The 11,659-nt window shown below is 36.3% G+C and overlaps 1 protein-coding gene across 1 annotated transcript in view; it reads left to right on the top strand.

Annotated features, from left to right (window-relative positions):
- Positions 1-11,659, top strand: part of LOC107738419 (voltage-dependent calcium channel subunit alpha-2/delta-1-like) — a 117,111-nt gene that overhangs the window by 8,119 nt on the left and 97,333 nt on the right. Inside the window, exons 2-3 of the mRNA XM_016550188.1 lie at positions 5,760-5,841; positions 6,057-6,173. Coding sequence (XP_016405674.1) covers positions 5,760-5,841; positions 6,057-6,173 — 199 coding nt within the window. The remainder of the gene's footprint in view (positions 1-5,759; positions 5,842-6,056; positions 6,174-11,659) is intronic.

Below are 11,659 nucleotides of genomic sequence, written 5' to 3'. Positions count from 1 at the left end.
AACCGTTGGAGTCCATCAGTCTTATAATGCATGGCAATGGTAACAAAATCTATGAGAGTAAAAAAAAACATGCACAGACAAATCCAAATTAAACCCTGCGGCTCGTGACGACACATTGATGTCCTAAGACACGAAACGATAGGTTTGTGCGAGAAACCGAACAGTATTTATATCATTTTTTACCTCTAATACAGCACTATGTCCAACTGCCTTGAGCGCGCACACGGCATCTGGTGCGTGAGGTGTGTACACGCAGGGTTTAATTTGAATTTGTCTGTGCATGTTTTTTTTTTACTCTCATAGATTTTGTTACCATTGCCATGCATTATACGATTGATAGACTGCAACAGTTGGAGTTAAAAATCATCATTTGTGTTCTACTGAAGAAACAAAGTCACCTACATCTTGGATGCCCTGGGGGGTAAGCAGATAAACATCAACTTTTCATTTTTGGGTGAACTATCCCTTTAACTGATGGATTGGAGTCGTGTAGATTCCTTGTGGATCATTGTGATGTTTTTATCAGCTGTTTGGACTCTCATTCTGAAGGCAGTGGTGAGCAAATAATGCAATGCTAAATTTATCCTAAACTGTTCCGATGAAGAAACAAACTCATCTACATCTTGGATGGCCTGAGGGTGAGTACATTTTCAGCCAATTTTCATTTTTGGGTGAACTATTCCTTTGTTAAGGCCGGTACACACCAAGCCGACGGTCGGCCGTTGGCCAACATCGGGCGCGAGTGAGAGCTCTGATTGGATGTTCAGTTTAGCGAACGATTCAGTGCCTGAGAATTAAAGCGAAAGTGATGAAAACAAGCACCTAAATGAAGGCGGTACAGACAGAAGGCTGTATAAATGTTACGTGATCTTTCCCAATCATTCTAATACGCGAATGTTTTCATAACAACATGAGCCGCTTAAAATGATTAAAGTTATCATACTGATATTCAAAATGGTAAGCAAGCGCTGCTTTGTTTACGTTTCGTAGCCTATATTTGCGTTTATCTCGTATATCTTTGTTTCGGTTTCTCATTTTGAATGACGAATATATAGGCTAGGCCTACTATTGATAGCTGCTGATATAGACAGTTAATTCCTCTCACGCATGCGCAGAACGCATGTGTTAGTTTGCCGTCGGCTGTAGGCCTAGTCTGTGTGTTCGAGCGCAGCTTTTTGGTCCGACTCTGCCGACGTGAGGCGACAACACCGTCGGTTTTCGTCGCCGCTAGTTCTTTGAAGTCGGCTTGGTGTGTCCCGGCCTTTAGACGTTTAGACTTGGGTGCATTAGTGAATCATGGCGGTTGTGAGAAACTTTGCATTTCTTCCACCATAAAACCTGGCAACATGTGTGGTTGTAAGTTTACTAGGTAGTGTGCAACTTCCTGTGAGCCAGCCAAAGCCCTGTGAGTGAAGAAGGTCTGACTGGTAGCCTAATGGCTTATTTACAGGGTGTTTTAAACAGTGTGTGGGACTTTACATTGTGGAGGCAACTTCTTGCAAACAGGATATTTTGAATTAGCAGACTTAGTTTAAAAAAGTGCTGCTATAACCATATCTGTCCATAGCCTCTGCTCGTTAGAAAGCACCTCAACCAACAGATTGTCTTATTGCAACCTACATCTGTGCTTCTGTGTTTCCGGCCCCTGAGGAAAAAGGTCCATGACAGAACAATAGAATGAGCGCTAGAGGAGAAGAATGGAGGAGCCTATATTAAATTCAGAATTCTTTGCAGCCTATCTATCTTTTTTCACTTCCCTTTTCAAATTCGGTTCTGACCCCAATACAGAGAGCACCAGAGGGTTCTATTATACTAGTATTGACGGTTTGGGTTCACGAATTAAACTTGGACGGCTGCTGTGGATATGTGGATATGTGTGCTTTTGTGCTTCTGGGAAAGAGAGTAAGAACTTGGCCTCCTCTGGTACCACAAAACCACTGAACATTTGCTAGTCAGCTTCTTTTATGCAGACAGCAGTCTTTTGTTCCCTCACAAAAATAATACACGGGAGGGCAGAATGCTTTACAGAATATTTCTGTGTAGCATAAGTGAGTGAGCATGAATGTTTAATAAGTAAAGATAAAAAATTATTTAATATACACTACATAATGTTTTTGAAAAAGTCTTACTAAGGCTGCAGTTATTTTGTCAAAAAATACAGCAAAAACAGTAATGCACTTGAAATATTATTACAATTTAAAATAACTATTTTAAAATAACTAATTCTATTTTAATATTTTTTGAAATGGATTTTTTCCCTCAATTTTTGCTTTCCCTCCCTATTTCTGTGTTGGGAAAGCAAACTTTTCAGCATCCATCTTGATCCTTCAGAAATCATTCTAATATGCTGATTTGGTTCTCAGGAAATTCAGATGTGTGCAGCACATTTTATGGAGGACTGTTTCTTGATCCTGGGAGAGTAGACTACAATTCCGGCTGTTCTGACTCACAGACTGTAAGTAAGTTTTTTATATTTAAAGAATTTGCCACTGACGATTCAAACGCGAGTTTTGAGCAGTGAAGAGTAGCACTTGTTGTTTGTCATTTCTCTGATCACAAATGCAGACATGGTTTTATGTTTACGCGGCGCGATGCAACGCAACGCGTAAAAAGACAGTATAAGGGGCCGTTCACATGTCGCGCCTAAAAACTGGAAAATGCTAGGCGCACCGCTTTCTGCTTTTTCCCCAAAGGGTTCGGGCGCTTGCGCTCCAGAGACGTCTGCCGTTGCTAACCAACCATGACCTGTGCACTTTGATTAGCTGTTCCTTCATCTTGGCTGAGCTTTCAATGTTGTTACGGGAAAGGATGAAGCTGATTGGTTGGTTCTTGTCACATGACCCGCGGTGCGCTTGCAGCATTCTGAAAAGTTGAAATGTTTTTATCTGGATGCGGCACGGACGCACCTGGAAAAAAATGCTACACTTTTGTGCGCATGTGTCGTCGTGTCGCTTCCATTATGAGCGCGTCTACATTTGAAATAACAAACTTGAGCGCGCAAAAAACGCTATATGTGAATGGCCCCTAAGTCATTATAATCCGTAATTATGTCCCCACTGGATGCAACAAATGCCTCATTTATAATGGGTTTTAATGTTTTTGTCTCGTCGCTCCGGCCGGACAGGGCATGACAGTATGGTGAGGGGCGTAACATTTCCGTCACACGCTTGAGGTATTCGGCCAATCATAACGCACTGGATAGCTGGCTAATCAGAGCACACCTCGCTTTTCAGACCGATTAGTTTTGTAAAAATCGACGCGTTTCAAAAAGGCGGGGCATAGAGGAGAAACAATAATGTACAGTATGTGGAAAATAATGTGTTTTTTGAACCTTAAACCGAATAAACACATTTCATTACACCAAATACACAAAATAATGTTCTTTTTAGCAGCATCATATGACCCCTTTAAATAAAAATGATTTAGTGTTTCAAATAGGATCACAGTTTGTTTAAATGCATCAGAAATACATTTCTTAAAGAGATGATACTTCTAGTTCTCTGATGGACTTCACACTTCACAAACACCTCCTGAATTTCTCATCATGGTTTGGGTAATTTTAGATCTGTGATCACAGAGGCCATGAAAGACATGTGACTTCATCCTGATGTCCATGAATTCACTCTCTTTTTCATCTTGCAGTGGATATAGGGACATCATGGAATATCATAAAGAGAGTTTCCATTAAAATGTGGTTGTACAGTAGTATTAATTATTCATATTAATTGGATGTCATATAACCAGTGACATATAACCAGTGCAACACTGTTCCAGAACAGTTCAACCCAAATATTCAGATGTGTGCAGCACATTTTATGGAGGACTGTTTACTGATCCTGGGAGAGTTACGTTAGACTAAAATGCCGGCAGTTCTGACTCACGTAAGTACGTTTTCTTTTATCATTTGCCACTGATGATTCAAACGCGAGTTTTGGGCAGTGTGGATTAACGTTAGCACTTGTTGTTTGTCATTTCTCCGATCACAAATGCAGACATGGTTTTGTTTACGTGGCGCGATGCAACGCAACGCGTGAAAAGACAGTATAAGTCATTATAATTTGTAATTATGTCCCCACTGGATGCAACAAATGCCTTGTTTGTAATGGGTTTTAATGTTTATGTCTTGTCGCTCCGGCCGGACACGGCATCAACAGTATGGTGAGGGGCGTAACATTTCCGTCACACGCTTGAGGTATTCGGCCAATCACAACGCACTGGATAGCTGGCCAGTCACAGCACACCTCGCTTTTTCAGATCGATGAGCTTTGTAAAAATCGACGCGTTTCAAAAAGGCGGGGCATAGAGGAGAAACAATAATGTACAGTATGTGGAAAATAATGTGTTTTTTGAACCTTAAACCGAATAAACACATTTCATTACACCAAATACACAAAATAATGTTCTTTTTAGCAGCATCATATGACCCCTTTAAATAAAAATGATTTAGTGTTTCAAATAGGATCACAGTTTGTTTAAATGCATCAGAAATACATTTCTTCAAGAGATGATACTTCTAGTTCTCTGATGGACTTCACACTTCACAAACACCTCCTGAATTTCTCATCATGGTTTGGGTAATTTTAGATCTGTGATCACAGAGGCCATGAAAGACATGTGACTTCATCCTGATGTCCATGAATTCACTCTCTTTTTCATCTTGCAGTGGATATAGGCACATCATGGAATATCATAAAGAGAGTTTCCATTAAAATGTGGTTGTACAGTAGTATTAATTATTCATATTAATTGGATGTCATATAACCATGCGGAGCAGTCACTGGAACCAGTGACTTCCCCGAATTTAGTCTTATGTAGAGCAGATCCACAACCATTTACAGTTTACAAGATTAACAGTTGGCAAGAGGAATTGTAGGTTGAAATATAAATATAAATACTTACAGATATAAAAGAGTAACAGTTTGAGGGAATGCAGGTTTTATGCTATTTTGCAGATGCCTTTCAATTTGTACATTTATGCTTTTATTTTGAAGTTCTTGCAAAATGTTCTTATTTTGCATATGTTCGCTGATTGTTTCCAGGTAGGTGCCATTTTCGCTCATAACTTCTTTATGTTTGTACAACCCTCATGTTTTGCATATGTTCGCTGATTGTTTCCAGGTAGGTGCCATTTTCGCTCATAACTTCATGTTTGTACAACCCTCATGTTTTCCTGTCCTTCATCTGCTATTTTTGATATGTCCAAGTTTATTGAGCATTTATCTGCTTTGACTTGCTTGATGAATTTTCGTGTCACGTCTTGGAATCTTGATCAAATAAATGAGCGATTTGTTTAGTTTAAACAATCAGGTAGGGCCACACATACTTCAAAGTAAGAACAGCACCTATAAAACCACAGCAGACGATCCCTAAAGCCATTTCTGATGGAAACTCTATACACATGTTTATGCTTGAAGCGTTTTGTGTTTTCTCTGAAGGACAGGTTTTTTGTGCATTCACCAGGTTATTCATCTTGTGTACTTGCTTGCAGTGTGCTAACTGACTGTTTAGTTGTTTGTAGCTGCTTCGTGCTATTTTTAAAACGTGCATATTAAAAGCACCTGTCATGAGATCACATTTGCTGTAACTCTTCCATACTGCAAATTGCAGTTTCAATGTGACTCACATATGTAGCTGTCTTCAGGACTGTGGTTTAGTTACTTCATAAAGACTTGTATTGTTTTTCCATTACATTTTCTGACCCCTCTAGGTATATATTTAGATTGCAACTGTATATTTAATGTGAGTGTTTGTGTTTGCAGGATAAAAGAATGGGTAGATCAGCTGCAGCAGGAGCTGGTTTCTCTAGCAGACACAGCCAGCGCTGGGAATAATCTAAGACAGGTCAGAGGTCCAGTGGCCTTCACACTTTACCACGCACACACACTCTCCTATACATATTGATGCATGTGTATTTTAATGTCTATTCACCCCAACGAATCATGAGTGAGAGTTAAGCCTGCTTAATTATCAAAACAATCATTACCGGTAAACCATCATCTCATTACTTCATTACCAGAGTCCCTATAATGAGTGCCTTTTTCTCTCCGTTATGGCAGATCTTTATGGATAATCAGAATTATTTCACTGTGAAAACAAATAATGCGGCACAACTTGTGGAAACAGCGGCACGGAATATAGAAAATTTTTTGAAGAAGCGAGCCGCAGCTCTAGAGGTAAGACCATCCTGCTTTATTTATTGTTGCATGAGCATCAAAAGAAATGTGTTAACATATAGACATGTGTCAACATGTAAATGTGTTAACATATAGAACATTTAAAAAGTGTATCATATAATGCATACTATGAATCATAATACACAACAGAATACATTAAATATTAATCTCTCTCACACACATACAGTACATACACATATATAAAACATAATATATATATATATGAATGGTTGAATAGGAATAATAGTTTGTGTATTTATGGGTAAAAGATGAGATGTCCCATTTTTGTGTCCACATGAAATTACATTTATAAAAGAGATTTTATATAGAAAGCATATTGAATGCAAGTAAAGTGTCTTCTTTAATATTTCAGAATATTTACTTAAAAATGAAACAACATAATTATTGAAATATATAAAATAAAATGTGATCACAATAAATGATTATAGTTTGAATGATTAAAAATATGTTCTAAATATAAATATACGTTTTTTTAAATATTTTTTTATATATGAACTATAACTACATTGAATGACATTTTAGTGGTTGTTTTTTGTAAATCATTGTAAAAATGTATGATAGTCATTATTTTATACTAAAAAAATATATAAAATTAAACAAAACATATTCTAATGTATGAAAAAAAAATTAAAGCTGAATTAATCTTTGTTTTGATGCTGAAAATCCCTTTCCGTCTTTTTTTTTTTTTCAATATTTTATATACCCATATGTAAAATACATATACAGATTTTTTATTATACATATTCAAACAGATAGATAGATAGTTTGTCTGTAATTTGTAAACTATGATGCAATCAAGAGCCAGTGGTCGCAGGTGTAATTTTTGGAAGCTTGTTGAGTTGCTTGTTTGGAGTTGAACAGATGCCCTATAGACAGCAAAATAAAATTGCATCTACCCTCTTGAGTGCTCGTACCTGACCTGCATCTGATCTAAGCATCAATGAGTATGTGTGTACTCTTGTTCACATGTGTGTCTGTGCACACGCCAGCTGGCATATTCTTTGGACAGCGCAGCCACAGAAAGATGGATGCCAGCGGGTTATAATTGTTATCAGTCTTTGAAAGATTCTGGGTGTCTTCGCCCGCTGCAGATGTGTCAGGCTTTCCCTGGTTCACTGATGCCAGTCTGCAGACCTGAAGGGGGTTTGGCATGGCTGCTGTGTTTACGTGTGTGGGGTTTGTCTATCCGTGGGTCCATTAGCATGCAGAGGAAGTCTCAGTAGTGGTCAAGGCTGTCAAACGATGATTGTATTAGTTTGTGTGAATAATGTTGTTGTCTTTGCAGAGAGGCAGGAGAGGGAGAGGGATGTTTGGACTGGTCCTTCTCAACCCATTACTCAGGTGTTCTCTCGTCTTTTAGTGACAGACAGACAGGCCTTTGGGAATTTCCTCACTCTTTCACTCACATCTGTCTCAATAAGACACTCGTGCTCTTGTTTTTCATCCCCCCGGCTCTCGGCCTCCCCAGAACATTGACTTAAATGTTTCACTAGAATAGATTTAATCCTTTTTTACCTTACAATTTGTCACACTATTGTCTTGTGTATTCGGACAGGAAGATTAGAGCAAGACGATGGAGTGATGGTTTCATTTGAGGTTTTGCAAGACTGGATATTGATTCTTTTTCTGGGAAATGCCACAAGGAAGCCATTTACTAAGACGCTAATGAGGAGACGTTTTGCTACTGTATTAAGTTGTATATGAAGGCTGATGGTGTGAACAGTATTGATTGCTTTTATTTATATTTTTACTTCTTTTTTTGTGGTGTCATTAAGGCAAAGGGTGAGTATTAAACTTTGGCATGTAACTCACCCTGCGTTGTTCGTGCATCGGAAATGAATGACATCTTAAATCAGATGTATACTCTTGCTTTTCATTAGCATTCAGACTTCATTAGCATTCAGGTTTTCACCTAGTGGACTATCAAATAAGCAGAAAAAAAATCTTGATAGAAGAGTTTTATTTTACTATTATTTGTAATATTTTGAATTAGCTTTGTATTTTTCAGTTTTAATTAGATTTTTATAAATTTTATGTGCTTTAAAAATACCATTTTCAGACTTCATTTAGACTTCATTAGCATTGAGGTTTTTACCTACAGTAGTGGACTATCCAAAAAAATTTAATAAAATAAATAAACCTGATAGAACAGTGTTATTTTAGTATTATTTGGATTATACTTTTATTAATATTTTTAATTAGCTTTTTATTTTTCAGTTTTAATTGAAAGAATGTCATTTATTAATGTTATGTGATTTAAAAAATGCTACTTGGGTATAATTAATTATTATTTAGCATTGAGGTTTTTACCTACAGTAGTGGACTATCCCAAAAAATTAAATAAAATAAATAAACCTGATAGAACAGTGTTATTTTAGTATTATTTGGATTATACTTTTATTAATATTTTTAATTAGCTTTTTATTTTTCAGTTTTAATTGAAAGAATGTCATTTATTAATGTTATGTGCTTTAAAAAAATACTACTTGGGTATAATTAATTATTATTTTTTTTTTTAGTTCAGATTTAGTTAGTTACTTGTTGCCAGTTTGTAATTTTAGTGCTTCAACTTAAATTTATATTAGTTCAAAACAGCTTATAATTTTTATTTAGTTTAGTTTAATTTAGTTTTTTAATCTAATATTTGTTTTATTTTATTTCAGATTTATTTCATTTAACAAAAAATGTTTTTATTAGTTTTATTAGTTAACAGTAATAACCATATCATAGGTTTACACTGAAGGAGGGTTCGGAGATAAGAAATCTTGTTGCTGTTTATTTTTTTTCTTCTCTATGATTTTTTGCAATTAATCTTGAACAACTTGGACACCATTTCCTGCATTCTGAAAATCTCCCATTGACTGTAGAATGTTTGGCATTGGAAATCTAACTGACAGTGATGACTTTATTATATTTTGCATACTGAATTGTGATTTGTCTTTTGCATTAATTTGCATAGATGCATTTTTTTTTGCATCTATTTAACCTTCTACTCGCCTTTACACTACAAAGATGGGGTCAGGCTGTGTGCTGATTCTCATGCACAGCTGACAAGATTCTGAGCTCTGATTCGGCTTTTTGTTAACAGAACTAAAGCTTAGAATCTAATCTTGGCTAAAACTTTAACACCATTCTTTCTCTGCTTCGCAGCCATTTCCTTAAGGGAATGCAAATCTATTTTTTTGCCACATTCCTTTCCCGTTTGTTTTTGTGATTGAAAATTTTAATCGCAGGCATAGCTTCCTCTAGAGCTCCCGTCAGCTGACTAAATAAAGGACTGCTATAGCATCTGCCTCTCTCTTTTTCTCAGCCCCTGCACCATTCTGAAAACACAGACACAAACCCTCAGCCTTCTCAGCTTCAACTTCTGTGATCTGCTTTGATAATGCAGATGAAACGCTGCGTGGCTTGGTTTCAAGCTTGGGAACGGATGCTTGTGTGTCACATGTGGTCTACAGCTCTTTTCCTCATTATGGTGTGTTTTTAATAATCACAGGTCAACAGCCACTAGAGCTAGCTGTGCAGCTCGTAAACAAGCCGCAGCCTCCCACATGTGTTGTGTGTATGTGTTAGCTATGTTACCAGGAGCGAGCTTAGCATTTTCCTGGTGTGTGGAGAGGTGGAAACCTTAGCTGTGGTTAATATCCATGCATTTGTCTTTTTAATAATACCAATAACAACAACAAATTATTATTAATAAGACGTTGTATAATTTTTTTTTATTTAGAATAATTTTAAAAGATTTATGATTATTATTTAATTTTAAATTATTCTATATCAAAAGTAATACAGTGCTGATTAATCTAAAACAAAATTTATTTTTTAAATTATTCTGAATTTATATTAATATTATTATTATTAAACAGACACTATTAATTTTCATTTAGAACTATTTAAAATGCCGTAATAATAATAATAATAATAATACTTTATTACTATTACTATTCTTATTATTGTTATTATTTATAATAACATTTATTTTAATATTGTTATTTAAAATACTGTGTTAATTTTCATTTAGAATCATTTAAAATTACAACAACGACGACGATGATGATGATAATAATCTCAGCTTTTGACAATATTTTTTTTTTCACTAATAAAATAATATAAAGCAAAAAACATTGTTTTAAATGAGAAAAATGCAAAGTTGAAGCATTTTAGCTAGTGGTGTCACATATTTGAAATCCTAAGACAGGGATCAAAGCCAGGTTACAGCCATCATCATTTTCAGCTGTGACTGTATTTGTATGTGTGCGTGCAGGGGGTAAGTTGATCGATCCCGAGGCCTGGTTGTCTTGAGACAAGTCTGGTCTCAGCCCTGTGTTTGATCATGTCTGCTTCGACATGCATTATTAAACAGCCCTCTCCTCCCCTTGATCAGCACCGTATCTGAGATAACCAGCCTCCAGCCGGCCACACTCATCCTGGGGCATGTTGGCGCTCAGCAGGTCGCACTCTTAAGTGGCCGTACTAAGCTGCAGGGTCCTGTCGCACGCTGGGCTCAGGAAGGGTCCCATGACTTCAAATGATTTCGGATGCATTACTGAGACCAGACATCCCATCATATGTTACTGTTTGCTTTTCCCAGCTACTGAAATGTTTACTGCCTAATTAAAAAGCATTTCTTCCATCTGTGGGATGAAGTTTTTTTAATTGTTTAATTATCTTCTCTAGACTGTACATATTTGTCTGTTCGGTCCAGCTGAGTAGATAGTGAAATGTTTACCGCCTAATTGACTTACATTTCCTCAATCTGTAGTGGGGGCTGTTCCGATTTTCATAGTTCTGTCCATATTTTCCTGTTAACGGATCTCAGAGGAGACAATGTTGAATATCATACTGAGACCAAGCAGAATTACTGCGGAAATTATTGCTTCTAGGCATGGCACTCCAGTAAATATGCATTTTGTCATGCAGCGGAAGTTGTAATTTTTCACCTAATTGTTATCTACAGAAAAATCATAGTGAATAATTCACCCCCCTTCATATTCCTATTAATAATAGATGTGAGGCGTTTGTTTGAGAATAGCTAGATCATTGTTATCCCTGTGCAATAGGAGAGGTTTGTGAGAGGGAGATGGATAGCTAGATCAGAGAATTTCATCTCATAGAATCATTCCATGTTCAGCTGATTTATTATGATTTGTTTGAAGTTTAATTCCACCCTGTTACTAGTAGAAGGAGCATTATGTTATAAGAAAAAGTAACAGGCTGATATACGAGCTGATATGTGGATGCATCTCTTAAAAACAATTATTTCACCCTAAATTAAAAAGAAGGCTCCCCCTCCAAAAGGAAAAATGCGTAAATATGTTTATATGCATACAGTACATACATGTATAATGCGAAATCAAAAGCAAAAGTTATATATTATGTAAATAATAAAAGAAATGTGTGTGTGTATGCATATATATGTAATATGTATATATATATATATATGTATATATATATATGTATATATA

The sequence above is a fragment of the Sinocyclocheilus rhinocerous genome, unplaced genomic scaffold (genome assembly GCF_001515625.1).
Source record: "Sinocyclocheilus rhinocerous isolate Xijiao unplaced genomic scaffold, SAMN03320098_v1.1 scaffold975, whole genome shotgun sequence".
Classification (NCBI taxonomy): Eukaryota; Metazoa; Chordata; class Actinopteri; order Cypriniformes; family Cyprinidae; genus Sinocyclocheilus; species Sinocyclocheilus rhinocerous.
Note: the sequence above shows the minus strand (reverse complement) of the source record. Positions and strands in the feature narration are given on the sequence as shown.